Raw genomic sequence first — 22,632 nt, 5'->3', positions numbered from 1 at the left:
GCCTCCCAGGTTCACACCATTCTCCTGCCTCAGCCTCCTGAGTAGCTGGGACTACAGGCGCCCACCACCACGCCCGGCTAATTTTTTGTATTTTTAGTAGAGACGGGGTTTCACCGTGTTAGCCAGGATGGTCTCGATCTCCTGACCTCGTGATCCGCCCGCCCTGGCCTCCCAAAGTGCTGGGATTACAGGCGTGAGCCACAGCGCCCAGCCAGATGTTGCCTTTTGATACACAAATATTCTAATTTTCATGACGTCCACTTTGTCTATTTTCTTCTTTTGTTGCCCATGTTTTTGGTGTCATATCCAATAAATCATTGTAAAATCTGAAGTTGTACAGTTTTGTCTTATGTTTTCTTTTAAGAAGTTTATAGTTTTAGGTATTACATTTAGGTCTTTAATCAGTTTTGAGTTAATTTTTGCATACAGTGTCAGGCAAAAGGTCCAACTTCATTCTTTTTTTTTTTTTTTTTTGGAGATGGAGTCTCACTCTGCGGCCGAGGCTGGAGTGCAGTGACGCGATCTCAGCTCACTGCAATGTCCGCCTCCCAGGTTCAAGAGATTCTCCTGCCTCAGCCTCCCAAGTGGCTGGGATTACAGGCATGTGCTACCATGCCTGGCTAATTTTTGTATTTTTAATAGAGACGGGGTTTCACCATGTTGGCCAGGCTGGTGTGGAACTCCCGACCTCAGGTGATCCGCTCGCCTCGGCCTCCCAAAGTGCTGGGATCACAGGCTTGACCAACTTCATTCTTTTGCATGGGGATGTCCAGGTTTTCCAACACCATTTGTCAAAAAGACTATTCTGGCCGGGCATGGTGGATTACGCCTGTAATCCCAGCACTTTGGGAGGCCGAGGTGGGCAGATCACTTGAGGTAAGGAGTTCAAGACCAGCCTGGCCAATGTGGCAAAACCCAGTCTGTATTAAAAATACAAAAAAGAAATTAGCCAGGGGTGGTGGTGCACATCTGTAATCCCAACTACTCGGGTGGCTAAAGGAGAATTGCTTGAACCCAGGAGATGGAGGCTGCAGTGAGCCGAGATTGTGCCACTGCACTCCAGCCTGAGCAACAGAGTGAGATTGTGTCAAAAGAAAAAGAAAAAAGACTGTAAGACTATTATTTCTCCCATTGAATGGTCTTGGCACTTTTGTCAAAAATCATCTGGCCATATATGTGAGAGTTTATTTCTGGCATAAAGATAGAGCATAGCTTATTGCTTATTGTATTCTTTTTTTTTTTTTTTTTGAGACAGAGTCTTGCACTGTCGCCCAAGCTGGAGTGCAGTGGCGAGATCTCAGCTCACTGCAACCTCCGCTTCCTGGGTTCAAGTGATTCTCCTGCCTCAGCCCCCCAAGTAGCTGGGATTACTGGCGCACACTATGACACCTGGCTAATTTTTTTAAATTTTTGTTTAGTAGAGACGGGTTTCACTATGTTGACCAGACTGGTCATGAACTCCTGACCTCGTGATCTGCTTGCCTCAGCCTCCCAAAGTGTTGGGATTACAAGCATGAGCCACCGTGCCTGGCCAGCTTATTGTATTCTTGATTACTGGAACCTTGTAGTAAATTTACTAGATTATTAGATTTTGATTACTACAGCTTTGTAGGAGATTTTGAAATCAGGAAGTGTGAGTCCCCCAGCTTTGTTCTTCTTTTAAAGATTATTTTGGCTACTTGCGGTCCCTTCAGAGCCCATGTGAATTTTAGAGTGGTTTTTTCTGCTGCTCTCTTTTGGTTTTGGTTTGCTTGGAATCCCTTTTTTCACCCTTTCCCTTTCAGTGTACTTGTGTCTTTGAATTTAAATCAAGATTTTTGTAGACAGCATTGAGCTGAATTATGTGTGTTTATTCATTCTGCCAATGTCTGTCTTTTGAGTAGAGAGTTTAATTCATTTTCATTTAAAGTAATTACTGGCCAGTTGCAATGACTCATGCCTGCAACCCCAGCACTTTGGGAGACTGAGGTGGGTGAATCACTTGAGCTCAGGAGTTTGAAACCAGCCTGGGCAACATGGTGAAACCTGGTCTCTACGAAAAATTAGCTGGGCGTGGTGGTATGCACCTGTAGTCTCAGCTACTTGGGAGGCTGAGGTGGAGAATCACCTGAGCCTGAGAGGCTGAGGCTGCACTGAGCCATGATCTTGCCACTGTACTCTAGTCTGGGCAACAGAGTGAGACCCTGTCTCAAGATAACTAACAAAATAGATAAATAATCACTGATAATGAGGGATTTACATCTGTCATTTTGCTGTTTGTTTTCTATTTGCGTTATAGGTTTTTTGTCCTCCATGTTTTGTATTACTGTCTTCTTTTAGGTTTAGTTGACTTTTCAAGTGAAATATTTAAATTCCTTTCTCATTTCCCTTTGTGTACATTATATAGCTATTTCCTTTGTGGTTACCATGGGGATTACATTTAACATTCTAATGTTATAACTCTAATTTAAATTTATACCCGCTTAATTTCAATAAATTCTACTCTTTTACAGCTCTATCCTACCTCTTTCAGTTGCTGATGTCACAAAATTACATCTTAATTCACTGTGTGCCTCAAAACATAAATTAATAATTTTAAAAAAATGCATTAGGCTCAAAGTATGAACAAAACGTGGAGTTACAAACCAAAGTGACGAGAATACTAGCTTCTTGACTCATGCTTTTAAAAAACGCATTCTCTTAAATCATTTAGAAAACAAAAAAGTGGGGTTACAAGCCAGTGTTACTATAATACTAACTTTTATCATTGCTCACATATCTACTTTTATTGAGATCTTTATTTCTTTATATAGCTTCAAGTTATGGTCTAGTGTCTTTTCATTTCACCCTATAGGACTTCCTTAAGCATTTCTTGCAGGGCGGGCCTAGAGGTAGTGAACTCCCTCATTGTTTTCATTGTTTAAAGTTTTATTTTCTCTCTCTCTTTCTTTCTTTCTTTTTTGATGGAGTTTCACTCTTGTTGCCCAGGTTGGGGTGCAGTGGTGCGATCTCTGCTGACTTCAACCTCCACCTCCTGTGTTCTAAGCGATTCTCCTGCCTCAGCCTCCTGAGTAACTGGGATTACAGGCATGCACCACCACATCCAGCTAATTTTTGTATTTTTAGTGGAGATGGGGTTTCACCATGTTGGCCAGGCTGGTCTTGAACTCCTGACCTCAGCTGGGATTACAGGAGTGAGCCACCACACCCAGCCCTCTCTCACTTTTGAAGGACAGTTTTGCTAGATATAGAGTCCTTAGTTTTTTTTTTCTTGAACACTCAGAATATATATCAGCCCACTGCTTTCTGGCCTCCAAAGTTTTTGATATCTGCTGATAATCTTGTGGCAATTCCTTGTATGTGATAAGTAATTCCTCTTGTTGCTTTCAAGATTCTGTCTTTTTATCTGTCTTCCAAAAGTTTGATGTATCTTGGTGTGGGTTCTTTGAGTTCATCTTACCTGGAGTTTGTTGAGCTTAGATGTTTATATCCATGTCTTTCATCAGATTTGGGAAATTTTAAACTATTATTTCTTCAAATGTTCTCCTGACTCTTTCAGTCTCTCTTCTCCCCCAGTGCATATGTTGCCCTGTTTTATGGTGTCCCACAGGTTTCTTAGGCTTTGTTCATTTTTCTTCAATATTTTTTCTTTGTGTTCCTCAGACAATAATTTCCATTGTCCTGTCTTCAAGTTCTCTGATTCTTTCTTCTGCCTGCTCAAATCTGCTTTTTAATCCCTCTAGTGAATTTTCATTTCCATGATTATACTTTTCACCTTCAGAATTTCTTTTTGGTTTCTTTTTAGGTTTTATATCTTTTTATGAATATTTCAATTTTGGTCATTCATTTTTTTGTTGACTTTCTTGACACTTCCTTTAGTCCTTTGAGCATCTTTAAGACAGTTGTTTTAAAGTCTTTGTCTAGTAGATATATAATCAATCAGGTCTTTTTAGGAACAGTTTCTATTGACTTTTTTTCTTTAAATGGGCCATACTTTCCTGTTTCTTTGTATGCCTTGTGATTCTTTTTCTTGAAAATCGGACATTTGAATCTAATATCACAATTTTGAAAATCATGTTTCCCCCTTCCCTGGGGTTTGTTGCTTTTTGTTACATTTTGTTGTTGTTGTAGGCTTTCTCTGTGCCAAGGGTCAGCGTTAGGTACAAACATAAGGTCTTCTCGGGTCTTTTCTGAGCCTGTGTGTGCCATATCACTTTCTAACTTTCTCCATACATGCAGCTGCTTTTGAATGTCCTAGTCTTTAATGTCTGGCTTCCAAAAAGGGAAAAGGAGAAAAATGAAGTCACTTCATCCAGTGCAGGAGAGCTTGCAACAATGGGGGAAGGTGAAACAATAGGCACCTGCTTCTTTGCACTCTTGTGATCAGAACAGCAATCAGCAATCAGAACACCAATCCCAAATATCTGAAGGACAACATCCTTTTTTCTTGCCAGCCTCGCTCCTGAAAGCTGTCTGTAAACTGCTACAGGAACATGTGCATAACTGTCTGCGCTGGGGCTGGTGGGGAGGATGGGTGACTGCTGTTGTGCCAAAATTAACTGCATTTTGCCTCCAAACCTACTCCTGGAAGCTGCAATCCTTCAATAGACTCCAGAGCTCCAAACCTGTTACATCAGACAGATTCTGCCAGTGCAATTGTTGTCTGGGTAGGGAAACATATTTCTGGTGCTTATTGCTCCACCATCTTCCCAGAATCTTCCTAGAATGTCTTTTCTAGGTCCCCATGTCACTGCCTTTATCAGTGCTCTTTATTTTTCATGTGGTTTTGAGTTACTGTCTTGTGTTCTTTCATTTCAGTCTAAGGTACTCTCATTAGTATTTCTTGTAGGACAGATTTCCTAGTGATAGACTCTGGTTTTGATTTACCTGAGAATGTCTTAATTTCACCTTTATTTTTTCAGATATAAACTTCTTGGTTGATAGTATTTTTTTTTCCAACATGTTTAATATGTCACCCAACTGCCTACTGGCCTCCATGTTTTCTGGTAAAAAGTCAGGTGTTAACCTAACTAAGGATCTCCTGTATGAGATGAGTTGCTTCTCTCTTGATGCCTTCAAGATTCTCTCTTTGTCCTTGGCTTTGACGGTTTGATAATGATGTGTGTCATTGTGGCTATGTCTTTGCATGTTCCCTACTTGGAATTGGTTGAGCTTATTGGATGTGTAGATAAACATTTTTCTTTATCTTTGGGAAGTGTCAGCTATTATTTCATCAAATAATTTTCTGCCCCTTTATCTCCCTCCTCCCTTTCTGGGGCTTCAGTTATGCATTTGCATTTGTTTGTATGTTTGATGATGTCACACAGGTCTCTGAGTCACTGGTCAGTTCTCTTCATTCTTTTTTCCTCAAGCTGGATACTTTCAATTTACCTATTTCCTTTTTTACTTACACTTTACACTACCTGCTCAAATCTTCTGTTGAAATCCTCTAGTGAGAGTTTAAATTCAGTTATTGTACTTTTCAACTCCAGAATTTCTACTTGGTTCTCTATAATTTCTGTCCTTTACTGATATTCTCTATGTGGTAAAACATCACTCTTATACTTTAAATTATTTAGAAAAGTTTTCCTTTGTTCTTGGAAGATATTTAAGACCATAAATTTAAAGTATTTGTCTGGTACATCCAGCATCTTGTCTTCCTCAATGACAGTCTCTATCGATTGCTTTCTTCCCCATGTGTAGGTCATACTTTCTTGTGCTTTCTCACATCTCACAATTTTTTGTTGAAAAATGAACATTTTAAATAGTATAATGTGGCAACTCCAGAAACCAGATACATCTCCATTCCCCCAGAGTTTGTTGTAGTTTATTATTAACTTTTCTGAATTAATTATGCAAAATCTGTATTATCTACCATGTGTGGCTACTAAGTCTCTCCTCAGTTAGCCTAGTGGTCAGTTAATGGCCAGACAGAGATTTCCTTAAAGGCCCAGAACCAGTCATCTCCCAGTTTTTGTTTTGAGGTTCTATGCATTAGAGAATGCTTTCAACACTCAGTCGGGCAGTTAACAACTCTGCAGTAGCCCTCACTTCCTGCTTGCATAGAGCCTGAAGGTCAGTCAGAAGTATGAGCTCAGTGCCTTCTGAGGTATTTCTGGAGCTCAGACCTGGGAATATGTGTGGACTTCTAGATTCCCAGAAATAGGCTGGATTTTTTCAAAGCTCCCCATTGACATCTCACTTCCCAGATTTTCCTTTTCTTTTTTTTTTTTTTTTAGTTTGTCTATTTCTTTCCCAACTGTTAGCCACCACCTTGGGCAACTGCAAAGTTCATCAATTGCCTATAATTATTTTCAACAATAGCCCCAGGAGAAAAGTCTTTTCATGCTGGGTAAGCTCTGAATCAAGTCAGAAACAGACAGCTTTGCAAGTGGTGTCTTCTAGGGAACCACCAGATAGGTCAAATAATAATGACTTTCTGGAAATGAGGCTTTGAAAGAGCTCCAGCTCAGGCTGTTAGTTTTTATCACAAATGTAGGTTGTTAATTTTTAAGGCTACTACAGAGCTGGAGGGGGTGGGTGGGAATGCATGCTGTTCTTACCAAGATTCAGCCTATTTTATCGATAAAATAAAATAGCCCTACATAGATTGCTGCACGCCTTTGGTTAATTTCCAGAGTACTTAAAATGTATTCTGACATTTTTTGCCAGTTTTCTCACTGCTTGGAGGAAGATGAGAATTCTCAGAGGTCCTTATGCTGCCCTTTTTGCTGCAGTCTTGACATCTTAACGTGGATAGAAAAAGGTACTATGGCAAGTGCCACTGAAAATGGATAGGCTCATATTCGAGGGAGGTGGACTGTTGCACAGAGGAGAAAAAACAGTATTTAGAACCAGATAGTAGCAGCAGATTCTCCTCCCAGATCTGTGGCTCGCCAGCAGTGACCTGGCCTCCTTTGCAAGGTGGGACTGGAAGAGCCACTGTGAAACCTGATAAGAGTGAGTGCTGTGTTTGCTGGCCCTCCCGTGAGCCTGGCATGGTGGCTGCAGTCGTGCTTCCAGAGGTGAAACAGCCGGGCAAGGTCCCCACTCAGCGTCAGCTAAATAAGTCAGAGAAGAGCAGGGGGATGAGCACTGTGTGGGCTGCAGCTCAGCTCACTGGCACGATTCACATCCTCCTTCTGGGTGTCCTCCTGGACTGCAGAGGCTGCAAAGCTGAATCCAAGACCCTGGATTCCCTGACCTGATTCAGGCTCTGCCAATCAATCGGAAGTGCTCAGAGAAACCTGAATGCAGAATGGAGACATGTGGGCAAGAGGGACACAGGAGCACGTGGCCATCTGCTGCTGGGGTGGCGGGTTCCTGCGCAGGGGGGACCAGCTGCCACTCTGCAGCCCCGTCCTGCTGTGCAGTGTGGGAGGTCACCCTTGGACACTCAGTCCACAGTCTCTCTTCAGCCCTCCTCACAATTCTATAAGCCACTTAGCCCCCATAGTAAATCCCTGTCTGCTCACACTGGTTATGGTAGGCTTAGTTCTCTGTAGGAGCTCTGATTGAAAAAAACCCTGGCATGACAGAGTATGACCAGGCACTCCTCTGGGGGTGGGGGGTGGGGCCTGCAGCTGTTCTCCCTGAGGCCTGTATGGCAGGAAGAAGGCAGCACGGGAAGAATCCTTTAGGTAGGGAGAGCTGCACGTGCAAAGGCCCTGAGGTGCGAGCAGCCAGGGGTGTCTTGGCCAGAGAGGAAGTCAGCGGGTGCTGAAGAGGAGGGACAGAGGAGAGTGGGGCGGGAAGAGCCACTGGACCATGTGGCCCCATCCCTGCGAGTCTGAAGATGAGGGAGGGGGAGGGGGCCAGGAGACCCACTGGACCATGTGGCCCCATCCCTGCGAGTCTGAAGTCTCAAAGGCTAAAGTAGCCTTTAGAAAGCAGGTATGTGCAGAGCCCATGGTGCCTGGCCGGAGCGAAGCCCTCGGTGTGTGCAGAGCCCGTGGTGCCTGGCCGGAGGGAGGCCCTCGGTGTGTGCAGAGCCCGTGGTGCCTGGCCGGAGGGAGGCCCTCGGTGTGTGCAGAGCCCGTGGTGCCTGGCCGGAGGGAGGCCCTCGGTGTGTGCAGAGCCCGTGGTGCCTGGCCGGAGCGAGGCCCTTGGTACATGTCCGTGAGTGGACAAGCAAGTGTGATGTGTCTGGGTGGGCCGGCAAACACAGGGCTTTTCAGGTGGGTTTTCAAATGCGCAGCAGGGTCCCTTGGGGGAGCCAGAAACTGATCCTGGAGTCTGGGTGCTCTGGAGGAGACGGCCGCTCCCGTGGGTGGGTACTCCGCGTCTGAGTCAGCTGGTGTGGTGTCAGCAGATGTGGCCAGGAGCTCCATGCTGCTGGGCCAGGCCTGGGTGCCTGTGCCGCGCCCCAGGGAGGGGCTGTGGGCAAGCCCTGAAAGAGCCGTTGACATGCCAGACCCTGAGGGCCCCCGTGCCAGAACCCATGCAGAAAGGTAAAGAAGGCCTCTCCCTTCTCAGCTGGGACCCCTGCCCCCTGAAGGGATCTTGGGTTCTGGGGCCCGGGGCAGGGCCACAGCCTGAGGCGAAACAGAGCAGGGTGGCAGTTAGGGGAGGCTCGCCAGGCATTCTTGTATGCCGTCTGCTCCACTTGGCTCACAAACAAACCCATGGAAACCCCACACCCGCCTGCTCAGATCCAATTTAAGCAGCACAGACTCCACCCCCTATGCCTGACTGGGAAAGGAGCTTCACAGCACCTGCGGTTGTCCAAAAGTCCAACCTTAGCAACACATTTTGGTTAAGACAACTTTTAAACATTGCCAACACCCTGGGAGTGTGGGCGCCGATTACTCACACTGTGGTCTACACTTACCCAACCGCAGCAGGCACTAAGGGGGTGTCAAAGACAAGGGGGTGCCTGCTGGGGCCGTGGCAGGGCAGCCAGGTGGAGCTGGATGCGGACACAGGGGCTGCTCTGCCCAGCTGCAGACAGGCAGCAGCCACTGGCTCCAGCCACAGCCTTGAGCCACACTCTCCTGAAAACCACCTTGGGGCAAGTGGCTCAAGTGACCTCCAGGAAGGCCCTGTCCTCAGAGGACCCTGGCATTGCTGTCAACCAATTCACTAAACACTTTACTGAATAAGAGAATCCAATCTACAAAATGTATCCACTCCACCCCAGCCCCCTGCAACCTTGGGCCTAGTGGGGTCACTCCTTTGTCCCCATCTCTGAGATGCAAGGAATACTCACCATGTGGTTAATGAATGAATGAAGTGTGTGAATGAATGTACAGTGTGAATGAATGAACTGTGTGAATGAATGAATGAACTGTGTGAATGAATGAATGAATGTACTGTGTGAATGGATGATTGAACGAATGTACTGTGTGAGTGAGTGAATGAATGAATGTACTATTTGAATGGGTGGATGAATGAAAGTACTGTGTGAGTGAATGAATGAATGTACTGTGTGTGTATGTGGGGGGCTGCTCCTGCCTGCGGGCACAGAGGAACTCTTCTGTGTGGGTGGGGGGACACCTTGCAAAGTGCTGGTGTGTGAGTTACACCTATGGATACTTATCCTGTGACCCTCAGCAGAAGGCAGGATAGAGACTTCTGGTTCACAGAAGAGGGTCTGAGAGCCAGAGGGGTTTCCAGCAAGACTCTGAGAGCATGAAGTCACACAAGATCACTCCGTCACTGGCCTGCAGTCCCTGCCTCAGTGCAGAAACAGCTCTGCCTGAGACCCCAGCCCGATCCAACCCAAGGGGCCACAGGATCCGGAAAATTAAGCCCACCTGGCCCCAGTTCTCCCATGTCCCCCTCTCTGAGCACAGCAAAGAACGCTCCCATGTCCCCTGGTGCCCCAGGGCCTTCGCAGGCGTGCTTTTGGAGGGGCCTCCCACTACCAAAGGAAGTTCCTCCTGGCTGCTGTCTACTCCAGCCCTCCAAACAAGCCCCCTCCCTTCCCAGACAAATCAGCTGTGGCCCTGCCTGGAGCACCTCCAAGGCCTCGGTCTACCACCACCCCACATCCTAGCTAGAGACCCCCAGGCCTAGGCCCACCACTGCCCCACATCCTAGCTAGAGACCCCCAGGCCTGGGCCCACCACTGCCCTACATCCTAGCTGGAGCCCCTCAGGCCTGGGCCCACCACTGCCCACATCCTAGCTGGAGCCCCTCAGGCCTGGGCCCACCACTGCCCACATCCTAGCTGGAGATCCCCAGGCCTGAGCCCACCACCACCCACATCCTAGCTGGAGATCCCCAGGCCTGGGCCTACCACCACCCACATCCTAGCTGGAGAACCCCCCACCCAGACCAGGGCCCACCACCACCCTATATCTTAGCTGGAGACTCCCCCCACACAGCCTGGGCCCACCACCGCCCTACATCCTAGCTGGAAACCCCCCCAGCCTGGGCCCACCACCAAGTGGGGGCCCCAGGTCGCAGAGCTCACTGAGACGGCATGAGGGCCGGGCTGGGAGAACAGCTCCTGCTGCCCCTGGGCTGTTCCGCAGCCTCCTTGGCCTCCTTGGCCTCCTGGGTGAGCCTGGAAGCCGCTGCCATGGCCAGAGCTGGACTGAGATGGGGACTGTGCCTCAGCGAGTCTCTGGAGCGGCACCCTGGCTTCCTACACAGGAACATGCCCCAGGCCCGGCGCCTCCTTCCTCTCCTCAGACCCAGAGCCAGTAGCTTTGCCATGGAGCCTGAGCTCCTTTCAGCCGAGGAAGCGTCCAGAAAGCGAGGGTTAGTCCAGGGATGCAGAGTAGCTGCAGTACAGCCGCCCCATGCCGCTCTGGGAAAAAGGCCTGTGGATTCGAGTCCAGCCTCTGAGCAGCGGCTGCCAGTCCTGCTCTGGGGACTCGTGGAGGGCCTGAGATCCTTCCAGGCAGATGATGAGATCGAAGCCCATTGCATGAGGGCACCTTTTGCTCCCATGCTCTGATGGGCACACGGCGGCTTTCGAGGGCTGCAGGCCAGAGCAGGCACCTGACAAGGCTGGTAACATATGCAGCCAAGGCTGGATTTTCTTCATAGACTTCAACCAACAGCACATCTCAGCAGATGAAGTGCTGGAGCCGATATGGGAATCCAGCTTCCACTAAGCCGGACAATACAAAGATTTGCACCAACGTAGAACCACGCCACTTTTCTCAGTCAGGTTTTTCATTTTTAAAAGTATGATTGCTTTTCATAAAACATTATGCTATTTATGTTAATGTGTAATAGCAATATTTTCTTATTTTTAAGTGAATTGACAAGTATTCTGAACATTTCTGTTATGATTTAGAAAATGATAAGTATCCATAGGTATAACCCATACAAACAAAAAAGTTCTTCAGTGTCCTCAATGAGTTTTTTTTGTTTTTGTTTTTTGTTTTTTTGATTTTTTTTTTTTGAGATGGAGTCTCGCTCTGTTGCCCAGGCTGGACTGCAGGGCGCGATCTTGGCTCACTACAACCCCTGCCCCCTGGGTTCAAGAAATTCTCCTGCCTCAGCCTTCTGAGTGGCTGGGATTACTGGCGTGCACCACCACATCCAGCTAGTTTTTGTATTTTTAGTACAGATGGGGCTTCACCATGTTGGCCAGGCTGGTCTCCAGCTCCTGACCTCAAGTGATCCGCCCGCCCTGGCCTCCCAAAGTGCTGGGATTACAGGCATGAGTCTCACTCTGTCGCCCAGGCTGGAGGGCAGTGGCACACACAGTTCACTGCAGGCTTGACCTCCCCTGGCTCAGGTGATCCTCCCACCTCAGTCTCCTGAGTAGCCAGGACCACAGACACAGTCTCCTGACTAGTTGAGACCACAGGCACACTCCACCACACCCAGCTAATTTTTGTATGTTTTGTAGAGATGAGGTCTCCCTGTGTTGCCAAGGCTGGTATCAAACTCTGGGCTCAAGTGATCCTCCCGCCTCGGCCTCCCAAAGTGCTGGGATTACAGGCATGAGCCACTGCGCCTGGCCCTCAGTGACCTTTAAGAGTGTGAAGGAGTCCTCAGATAAAAACATTTGAGAAGCACGGAGGTGGAAATTTGTCTTTGGCCTGGGGGCCTGGAGTCTAAATACTGCATTGAGTGGCTGATCTGTGGTTTTTGCTTAAAATACAGGTTAGATCATTTGTTTCTGTTTGCATTCTGTCCTAGTTGCTTCTATTTATTTTTTCTCTCTTTTTGAATCTGTGAAACATTAACAGGGTTCCAAACATCAGAGTGTTTTGTCTAAGCTTAAAAGCCCTCTGGGTGATTCCGATGAGCAGAGGCCGGGAAGGATTGAGCAAGACCATCCCCGAGCTCCTTCCTCCGCTCTGTTTCCAGATCCCATGACTGGGGACCTATAAATATTTTCCTGACATGGAGCAGGATCAACTTCAGCATCTGTTAGCTTCATCCCAAAGGCAGGGAAGCCTAGAGCCCCTGGGAGGGCTCTGCACCGCACACACCGCCGGCCTGCAGCCCCAGCCCTGTGCGGGGTCCTGGGGAGGGGGGCCCCCTTTCTGTGGCTCTTCCTGACTCCCTGCGCGTTCCACCCCAGACCCTCAGCCCACTCTGACCTCCCTCCAGGAGGGATGGCTTGCAAATGCCCTCTGGCCACAGTGCAGACCGCTAGGCTGTTCTGTGCAGCTTTAGGCCATGCCAGGAAAGAGACTTAAAGCCAGGGCCCCAAAGGCCAGGGATGCCTGCGCCGGGAGCCAGGAGCTTCCCCAGCCACCTCCAGCATGTAGACTGAAGTCAGGCCACGCACAGGGCTCTCCAGGTCACACCCTGCGCGGGAAGGTGTAGCACGCTGGCTGTAATTTCGAGAAGGTGAAAACAAGAGCCCCTCTGCCCCCACGCCCTGAGCTTTCCCGAAAGGCTTGGGGCAAAGAACTCCCCTCAGTGGCACCTAGGGAGGCACCAGGAAGGCGCTTGTTGGAACGGGAGAGAAACGGGGAGAGGAGAGAGGAGAGAGAGGAGGAAAGGGGGGAGGGGAGGAGGGGAGGGGAGGGAAGGGAGGGGACGGGGAGGGGAGGGATAGGACAGACAGTCAAAGAAAGGGGTGCGGCAGCGCTGCCAGGGGAGGAGGGTGATCCGATCCGGGGAAGGTCGCTGGGCAGGGCGAGTTGGGAAAGCGGCAGCCCCCGCCGCCCCCGCAGCCCCTTCTCCTCCTTTCTCCTCCTTTCTCCCACGTCCTATCTGCCCCTCGCTGGAGGCCAGGCCGTGCAGCATCGAGGACAGGAGGAACTGGAGCCTCATTGGCCGGCCCGGGGCGCCGGCCTCGGGCTTAAATAGGAGCTCCGGGCTCTGGCTGGGACCCGACCGCTGCCGGCCGCGCTCCCGCTGCTCCTGCCGGGTGAGTACTGCGTGCCCCCGGGACACCCAGAGAGGGCCCGGGCCTCCTGCACTTTCCCCGCGGTCCAGAACCTTGTGGCACCTCCAGAGGGACCCCCAGGACTGGCTGCGACCGAGCTTTAAGGGTCTAGTCCCGGGGGCAGCCAGTCGGCCAAGGCCCCGGGTCCCTGCGACGGCGAAGGCATCCCGGAGGCCGCACCCAGACTGGCCCGGCAAGCTGCAGGGACTCGGACTGAAAACCTGCCCATTACCCCTGGTCGCTCGCAGGCGCACGGGCGATCTAACCCCGCGCCGTCCATTCCGCTGATGGGGGTCTCGGAAGCGCCGCAGGAGAGCTTTGCGGAGCAGGGAGCGGGGCGCGGGTGCTCGGGTCCGTTCTCGGAGCCCAAAGTGCCGCAGCCCTCTCGGCTTTCCACCCCGAGGCTGCCACGACGGTGCCAGCGCGCGGCTGCTCCCCTCTGTGCTCCCAGGTGATGGAAAACCCCAGCCCGGCCGCCGCCCTGGGCAAGGCCCTCTGCGCTCTCCTCCTGGCCACTCTCGGCGCCGCCGGCCAGCCTCTTGGGGGAGAGTCCGTCTGTTCCGCCAGAGCCCCGGCCAAATACAGCATCACCTTCACGGGCAAGTGGAGCCAGACGGCCTTCCCCAAGCAGTACCCCCTGTTCCGCCCCCCTGCGCAGTGGTCTTCGCTGCTGGGTAAGTACAGCCCCCTCCTCGCCTCCTGCTCCACCAGGAGGGCTGCGGCGCCGGAGCCCCCCGCCCAGCTGCACGGCGGCACTTCCCAGTCTGGGGCGTGCTGACGTCGGGAGACTCTAACACCAGAATGTTTGCCGAGCGCCTGCGGTGTGCGGTTCCGGGGATGCGGTGGGGGCAGGGGGCGCTCATGGGGAGGGCGCAGGTGGGTCGCGGCAGGGGCAGCCACAGGGTGTCACGGTCCGACGTGACAGGGGGCCATGGTTCCCTGCGGGCGGCGGGGAGGGATTTCCTGGGGCGCCCCCTGGAATCCAAGCCCGACCGCAGTGTCTGACCATGGTCCGCGGCGCGGCCGGGTGGTCCTGCAGGGGCCGCGCATAGCTCGGACTACAGCATGTGGAGGAAGAACCAGTACGTCAGTAACGGGCTGCGCGACTTTGCGGAGCGCGGCGAGGCCTGGGCGCTGATGAAGGAGATCGAGGCGGCGGGGGAGGCGCTGCAGAGCGTGCACGCGGTGTTTTCGGCGCCCGCCGTCCCCAGCGGCACCGGGCAGACGTCGGCGGAGCTGGAGGTGCAGCGCAGGCACTCGCTGGTGAGCGCGGGGCCGGCCGGGGGCGGGGTCCCGGGGGCCGGGGCCAGGCGCGCTGAGCCGCCGTCGCCGCAGGTCTCGTTTGTGGTGCGCATCGTGCCCAGCCCCGACTGGTTCGTGGGCGTGGACAGCCTGGACCTGTGCGACGGGGACCGCTGGCGGGAACAGGCGGCGCTGGACCTGTACCCCTACGACGCCGGGACGGACAGCGGCTTCACCTTCTCCTCCCCCAACTTCGCCACCATCCCGCAGGACACGGTGACCGAGGTGAGTGGGCACCCCGCGTGCACAGGGGCCGCTATGGCCCCCGCGGTGGGGACGGGGCTGGGGCCTGGCTGCACCCTCGCCTCCCAGCCCAGGACAGCCGCTTGCGGCTTTTGTGTGGAAGAGGCTCTGCTTCTAGCGCCAGCAGTGAGCAAGGGGGTGCAGCCCTCCCATACTCTCCCAACCCGGGGTCACAGCACCGCAGGGAGGACAGCGGGACGCGCGTCCCGAGGAGGCCGCCCCTTCCTGGCCTCGGTTTCCAGCCCGTGTTCCGTGGGATGGCTGAGAGGAGTACATGGGACCCTGTCCCCAACAGTGGTGCAGAGGGCACGCTGGACGCTGGGCAGTGGCCCCAGTGAGGCCATACGCATACCAGAAGGTGGGCTTCTCGGACCCCAGGCCAACCTCCCCTTCCTTCTCCCCAGATAACGTCCTCCTCTCCCAGCCACCCGGCCAACTCCTTCTACTACCCGCGGCTGAAGGCCCTGCCTCCCATCGCCAGGGTGACACTGGTGCGGCTGCGACAGAGCCCCAGGGCCTTCATCCCTCCCGCCCCAGTCCTGCCCAGCAGGGACAATGAGATCGTAGACAGCGCCTCAGGTAACGGACATACGGGTCACACGGGACACACAGCAGCCCCGAACCCTGCCACAGGGTGACCACCAAACCCGAATCTAAGGCTCTGAGAAATTCCAAGTAGGGATTCGTAGTGCGTACTGCAAGATGGTGCTTAGAAGATTTAGGATTCTGTTGATTCACACACTGAAGATGTGACTCTTGCACATTATTTGCAGTTGAAAGCATCTTACAGGGCCACAGCCCAGAGGAAAGAATGAAAGGAGGATCCAGACAGTACCTGAGAGACTCTGTCCTGTCAGACACGCACCCACAGGTGACCTGTGTGTCACAGCTGACAAGGAAGCTTGCTAGGATGGCCCTGTCTGTGTGGCCACCGGGTGACAGCTATGCTGCAGGGCACCTGTGGGGGTCTCGGGACCCAGCCACCACACAGCTCGGGGCTCTGCTCACAGGCGCCTTGGCCTGGGGTGGGGCAGGTGCTGATGAGCATTCCCCTAGCTCTTCCAGGCACCTGCTGGACAGGGCAGGCTGGGAACGCTGGGGCCGAGTGGCAGTTCCCTCCCTGCTCAGCTGGGTGGCAGCCACTGGCCCCACGGAGCGCCTGTGGTCTGGAGCGCATTGCTGGGTCGTGGGTCAGGGCCTGTTGGCTCTGGGTCTCTGGGTCTCACCTGATATGGGTGTGGGAGAGTCAGTGTAGGCCCCAGACAACAGCGGACTTCAGACTTTCCCGAGGAGGAACTGGAGCCCACCAACCTGGCCATGGGCCCCATCGTCCTCCACCCTCCATGTTGCTGGCTGGAGTTGAGGCAGGTACGGGGCCACCCCACACCTGCCCCCCAAGCCATGTGTTAGGGACAGATGTCGTCTTGAGGAGCAGAAGTAATTACAAGCTTACTGTCAGCCGTCCCTGGAAGCAAGGGCCAGGTCAGGTCAGACAGGAGGCCGCCTGGCTGGCGGGAACCACTCCCCAGACAGAGACTGTGCCCAGTCCTGGGTCCCTCCTCATTTGGGATGAACTGGGCCTCCCTGTGCCAGCCTCGGTGCTGCCCCTGCCCAGTGCAGGCTTGGGCTCCTCACTCATTTGTCCACGCGGATGCCCCATTCCAAGCAGATGTCCCCGAGCCACTTACCCAACAGGCAGACGTGCCAGCACTGTCCGTGGTGTGCAACCGGTCTGGCGGGAAGAGCCCCTCGTGGGCAGAGGGTCCAGAGAGGTGCGGTTTGCCCCACATTCGGGGGCACTGGGCCACAGTGGGCAGGGGAGCACGTGGCCAGTGCCCTGGGCTAGGAGAGGGATAAAGTCAGCTGTGGCCAAGCAGAAGCAGTATTGCAGGGGAAGGGTGGGGAGAGACTGTGCTATGAGCTCTGAGCAGGAGGCAGGACATGGAGAGAAGGGTGGGAGACGGACAGAGCCAGCTGTGCCAGCCGAGGGACCAGAGTGGGCAGTGGGGACAGAGCACAGACCACCGCCCACAAGGGTCTCTCCTGTGACTTCTGGCTTCCCGAGGGCAGAGGCTGGGACGGGCATGTGGTGGCTGGCACCCAGGAGGCTCCGCCAGGTCCACGCCAAGCCAGCCTGGCTCAGCTCTGGCTTCCTGCTCACACGCTGGATGCCTGTCCCCAGGCCTCCTGACAGGGCTCTGCAGCATTGGAGAGGCTTGTGTTGGGGCCCTCGCTGTAGAACAGGCACTGCCAGTGCTCACTGACTCCTCATTGCAGCCAGGGCAGGGGCGCTCCCACCACCTCGGTTTCAGTCAGGAAGCTGGGGGGTGCTGGGATCTGCCAGCAGCTCTGTGTGCTCCCCAGGTGGGCTGCCCGGGGCCCTGGCTCTCTGGCTTCTACACCAGTGCCCCTGCGAAGCCTCAGCGCCCAAGGTCTTTGCAAGCCCTGTTCCTGCATCTCTGGAGAGGACTGCTCCAGGTGTGGGCCTGGCCAGGGCTGCCAGACCATTCCAGGCACTGCACCTGCACATTGACCCCCTTCTCCACTCTCTCTCATCCTTCAGTAGCCACAAAGCTGGCAGCAGGGTACTCGCAGATTTGTGAGGAGAGCCGAGCCCTTGCTGACTGTCCTCGCGTGCACCGCAGAGTGAGGCGGGGCTCCTGGCCTCCTTAGGGGCTGCCCGCTCTGGGCCACACAGCCAGAGAAACACTGTCCATCTGGCTGGCTTGGCCTATGGGGTGCAAAAGAGGTGTTTTCACTTTGCTTTGGAAACATGGAAATTACCAAGTGACTTAACTATAACACCAAATGATGATTTTTAAATTTATGAAAATTATGGAACCAGATGGGACACAGGGAAACGAGAACGATACTGAAAAGGTCTGAGTCCTGTGGGGGTCCAGGTCCCGCAAGACACCTAATCAGGTGCCCCTGTCTGTTATTCGGGTAAATGTAGCAGCTGGGTCCAGGCTCGGGCAGAGCAGCTTTCTACAGCAGGGGTGTCCGCCCTCTCCGGGGGTTCCCACGGGGTTCCCAGGGGCCTCTTACTCTGCCACAATGTGGGAGTTCCAACACCACAGGGACTTGAGCGGCAGCTCCGGCTCTTACGTAGAAACGCGCAACTCCAGTCCCTAGGTTGTGTCCGAGGTTGCCGTGGTGCCATCCCATCTTGCCGCTCACTCTGCGACTGTGCGGAGAAACGCAAGTGCCCCCGAAGGGTGGGCGTGGCCTCTGATGAATGCACACGTTGGTGGGAGGTGGCTTCCGTTTGTACGAAGCGCCTCTTCACGCGAGCGTTCACCTCGGGCTCCCCTTTGCTTGGTCCAGTTCCAGAAACGCCGCTGGACTGCGAGGTCTCCCTGTGGTCGTCCTGGGGACTGTGCGGAGGCCCCTGTGGGAGGCTGGGGACCAAGAGCAGGACTCGCTACGTCCGGGTCCAGCCCGCCAACAACGGGAGCCCCTGCCCCGAGCTCGAAGAAGAGGCTGAGTGCGTCCCTGATAACTGCGTCTAAGACCAGAGCCCCGCAGCCCCTGGGGCCCCCCGGAGCCATGGGGTGTCGGGGGCTCCTGTGCAGGCTCATGCTGCAGGCGGCCGAGGGCACAGGGGGTTTCGCGCTGCTCCTGACCGCGGTGAGGCCGCGCCGACCATCTCTGCACTGAAGGGCCCTCTGGTGGCCGGCAGGGGCATTGGGAAACAGCCTCCTCATTTCCCAACCTTGCTTCTTAGGGGCCCCCGTGTCCCGTCTGCTCTCAGCCGCCTCCTCCTGCATGGATAAAGTCATCCCCAAGGCTCCAGCTACTCTAAATTATGTCTCCTTATAAGTTATTGCTGCTCCAGGAGATTGTCCTTCATTGTCCAGGGGCCTGGCTCCCACGTGGTTGCAGATACCTCAGACCTGGTGCTCTAGGCTGTGCTGAGCCCACTCTCCCGAGGGCGCATCCAAGCGGGGGCCACTTGAGAAGTGAATAAATGGGGTGGTTTCGGAAACTTCAGTGTTTTCATGTTATGGATCTCTTTGCATTTGAATAAAGACTATCTCTGTTCCTAACAAATGTCACTGGCTGTCCCCACACTTGTTCTGGGCCCTGTGCAGTGCAGGGACCCGTGGTGTGCGCTAATTGGGGACACAGGTTCAGAAGGCGCCTGGTGATGCCGTCAGGGCCATGAGGCACGTGCTGTGTGTGTGTGTGTGGGAGGGAGGCTTGAGACCTACAGATCTCCCCACAACAGACGCCACCCCTGGCCCATACAGGATTTCAGAAAACACAGCAAATGGCATGTCAGATGCATTCACAAACCCGGCAGGCAGGCGCCTGCCCACAGGACGATCAGAAGCTCAGACAAGAGGCACCTTGAGATCCGGACAAGGCCCCAGAAGCCCTCACTCTGCCCCCTCCTCTGTGGGAGCAGCTTGCATTGCTGCTGTTCATGGGGGGGCCACTGACCACCAAGACCCTCGCAGCCCATCAGGCTACCAGCAGACACCTCCTGAGACCTGAGCTCAGAGGCCCCAACCTCAAAGATGTCCTCAGGGGCTCACTGTGATCTGCCGTGGCCCTTTCTGCAGCAGGGGTCCCCGGCCCTCCCCACCAGTGCCACTCACCTGGTGGAACCCCAGGGCCCTCTCAGTGCCTGGGCGGGAGCTCTGTGTGGTTTGAGGATGGAGATGCTTGGGGGATGGCTGCTTCTTCAGTCCTCTCCCAGTGACTGGAAGGTGGGGGCTCACTTCCCTCACCGAGGCCTGGTAGACGACCCTTCCTCGTAACTGTCTAAGGCCCTCCAGCCCTGATGCTTCTAGAACCAGACCCCAGGCCCAGCTCCCACCACCCTGCACGCCATCCCCGCCCACCATCCTTGAAAACAATGAACTAAGCCCAAGCTCACGGGCGCATGAGCTCTGAGGTGACGTGGAGATCTGAAAAACACCTGGCTTAAAGTTTTCTTAAGGTTCCTGGGACTGACAATGCCAGGAGGCCCCTGAAGGAATGGCCGTAAATCCTGTGTAGAGATCACACTGTGTACTTGGAACTCAGAGGATCCCCAGGAACATGAACCCACAATCAGAACCCACAAAACGCACAGAACACCAGCCCTGATGCTCCTGAGTCAGAGCACATGGCAAACTCCACGGTCAGAGCCACCGGGCCGCTGGGGCTGGCATGACCAGGAGAAGATGCTGACCGAGTTAACCTCGCCAGGAGCTCTAAACTCAGACACCAGAGCAGCACAATGGGGTGGTGCATTGAAGCCTCGACAGACGGACACAACACTCCAGTCAAAGGGCAGAGACTGCAAGAGCAGACTCACAGAACCATGCGCTACTGTGGAGCCTGTGCAGTCCTGTAGGATCACTGAAAGGCTGGGGAAGGGGTTGTGGTGCAGACTCCTGCAGACACCTGGATCCACCTGCCCTCCCTCCTGGAGCATGGAGCTGGGGGGCCCTGGGGTAGGACAGGCGTCACTTTGGGGCCAGAACATTTACTGCCCAGGTGAGAGGCTATTGTGCTTTCCTGGCCTCAGGGACCCCAGGGCATGTGTTGACGTGGGTGCCATCACAGAAGTCTCCGGGGCCCCAGGGCATGTGTTGATGTGGGTGCCATCACAGAAGTCTCCAGGGCCCCAGGGCATGTGTTGACGTGGGTGCCATCACAGAAGTCTCCAGGGCCCCAGGGCATGTGTTGACGTGGGTGCCATCACAGAAGTCTCTGGGGCCCCCACGCCACTAGGATGGCCACTGTTGTGCTGAGGCATTGAGATTTGAAGGAGACCAATGGGGAACGCCATCTGGTAATGGAATGCTGTGTGAGGAATCCCACAGGGGCCGCCTGGCCGGAGGGTGGATCAGACAGGACCTATGTGGCTGCCCTCTCCTGAATGAAGTGGGGAGCATGGGAAGGCGCAGAGTGCAGAAACAGCACTGCATCAGTGGCCGCCATCTTGACAGCAGTGAGTAGTGGGTATAGACAGGAAAATGGAGAGGAGAAGCCCCTGCAATAGTCCCAAAAGAGAGAGGTTTGGGCCTCAGAGACACCCGTGGACATGGGAAGAAATGGATGAGTCTGGGTTTGTTTTGATGAAAACGCAACGTGAATACTTACAGACCTGCGTTTAACATGCCTCCCAGAGATACCCAAGCAGTTGACCCCATCCTACTTATAGACCTGCGTCTAACATGCCTCCCAGAGACACCCAAGCAGTTGACCCCATCCCAGTTTCAGGAAGGCCTTGTCCCAACTGGGTCAGCATGGGGAGCCAGGGGGGCAGTGAGCAAGTGAGGGCAAGTTCACACCTGAGGGACCCATTCGTGGTCTGTAGCCCCCTGCACACTGTGCTGCCACAGGTGGACGGGGGGCACCTGGGCCAGAAGGAGGGGCTCCACAACTACACTGAGACTGCATGCCCCTCATATGAGTGGGATGTGGATACGCTTGGCTCCAGGGTGCTGCTGGGCCTACGGGGTGAGGGTTGGTCCAGCCCACTGTGCTGAGAAGTGGTCGGCAGTCCACAGTGTCCAAGCCATAGGAGGATAATCATGGAATGGGCCACTGTGCTCAGCAACAACACACAGGCCATGGGGACTGGGGCTGAGGGGTCTGTGGCACTGGGGGAGGAAGACAAAGGGTAGACCATGGAGAAGCGATGGGCAGGGAGTTCCTGGCAAAGATGGTAGGCTGAGGAACTGAGCACTGACACCTAACTCCACTCCCACCATACTCCACTGGAGCTGTAGAAGAGGGTGTGTGGATGGCACAATCCAGACGCCTGCCTTGGCACTCTCAGGGGACACCCTCCACCCACAGAATGGCGAAACGGGATGGATACAGCTCTGAGAGACTGCCCCTTTCATAAGATGCAGGGAGGACTCCACTTTCTACCCCCACTTCTAAAAATAAGTAAACAAACACATTGAGGCTGGAGCAAGGAGGTGGTGTCAGGCCAAAGAAGCAAGCTCATGAGCAGCTGGGAGAGACAGGGCTCCTGAGGGCTGCTGTGAGCTTGGCTAGCAGCAGAGTGAAAAGGTGAACCCGGCACCCCACATGGAGAGGGACCCTCGAGGCCAGCAATGCCCTGTGATATAGGAAAGGACAGGAGCGATTCTCTCCTCAGGAGCTTTCCCAGTCCCTAGTGTGAGCCCCAACAATCAAAATCAGGCAATGAGCACAACACAAAGATTAAATAAACAAGAAAACAAGTCGCTATAATTGAAAGCCAGAAAAAAAAACCAACAGATTCAGACACCCAAGATCTCAGATAATTAACTTGTCAGAAATGTAATATAAAACAAATAGAACAAAAATGACCAACCAACAAGGGAAATTAGAAACAAACAGATACATTTGGAAAGGAAAAATTATAAAATGAGGAAGCCTGGGTGAGTTGGAGAGCTAATTAGCATAGCTGAACAAAGAATTAGTGAACTGGAAGATCTAGCTGAAGATATCAGGCAGAATGCAGCACAGAGAGACAGGAAATGGGAAATTTCACAAAGATATGGAAGACAAGATGGAAAGTTCTAAAATGTTTTAAATCAGAGACTCTAAAGGAGATAATAGGGAGAGTGGAGAAGAGATAATATTTAAAGAGAAAATAGTGCAAATTTACAGCACTGGTTAAAATTAGAAGCTGTCTCCAGAAACAGAAAGCATAATGTATTCCAAAGAGGAGAAGCGAAAGCAGTCCACGCCCACGCACAGTATATTGAAACTGGTGAACACTAAACACAAAGAAAGAACCTTCAGGCTGGGCGCGGTGGCTCACGCCTGTAATCCCAGCACTTTGGGAGGCCGAGGCGGGCGGA

The 22,632-nt window shown here is 53.5% G+C and overlaps 1 protein-coding gene across 4 annotated transcripts in view; it reads left to right on the top strand.

The window, feature by feature from the left end:
* The window catches only part of SPON2 (spondin 2), a 34,451-nt gene extending 15,565 nt beyond the window's left edge, over window positions 1-18,886 (top strand). Inside the window, exons 2-8 of one of the 4 annotated variants that reach the window (XM_063809321.1) lie at window positions 6,652-6,745; window positions 13,135-13,270; window positions 13,740-13,962; window positions 14,328-14,551; window positions 14,624-14,815; window positions 15,238-15,412; window positions 18,161-18,886. In XM_063809321.1, coding sequence (XP_063665391.1) covers window positions 13,743-13,962; window positions 14,328-14,551; window positions 14,624-14,815; window positions 15,238-15,412; window positions 18,161-18,345 — 996 coding nt within the window. In that variant the 5' untranslated portion in view covers window positions 6,652-6,745; window positions 13,135-13,270; window positions 13,740-13,742 and the 3' untranslated portion in view covers window positions 18,346-18,886. Of the gene's footprint in view, window positions 1-6,651; window positions 12,745-12,915; window positions 13,271-13,739; window positions 13,963-14,327; window positions 14,552-14,623; window positions 15,413-18,160 lie in introns of those variants that run through there. The other 3 variants (XM_063809320.1, XM_009447197.4, XM_054683675.2) reach the window with 3 other exon arrangements.
* Window positions 18,887-22,632: the final 3,746 nt, after the last annotated feature.

Source organism: Pan troglodytes, chromosome 3 (assembly GCF_028858775.2).
Source record: "Pan troglodytes isolate AG18354 chromosome 3, NHGRI_mPanTro3-v2.0_pri, whole genome shotgun sequence".
Classification (NCBI taxonomy): Eukaryota; Metazoa; Chordata; class Mammalia; order Primates; family Hominidae; genus Pan; species Pan troglodytes.
The sequence above is the reverse complement of the archived record's forward strand: the minus strand, read 5'-3'. Positions and strand labels throughout refer to the sequence as shown.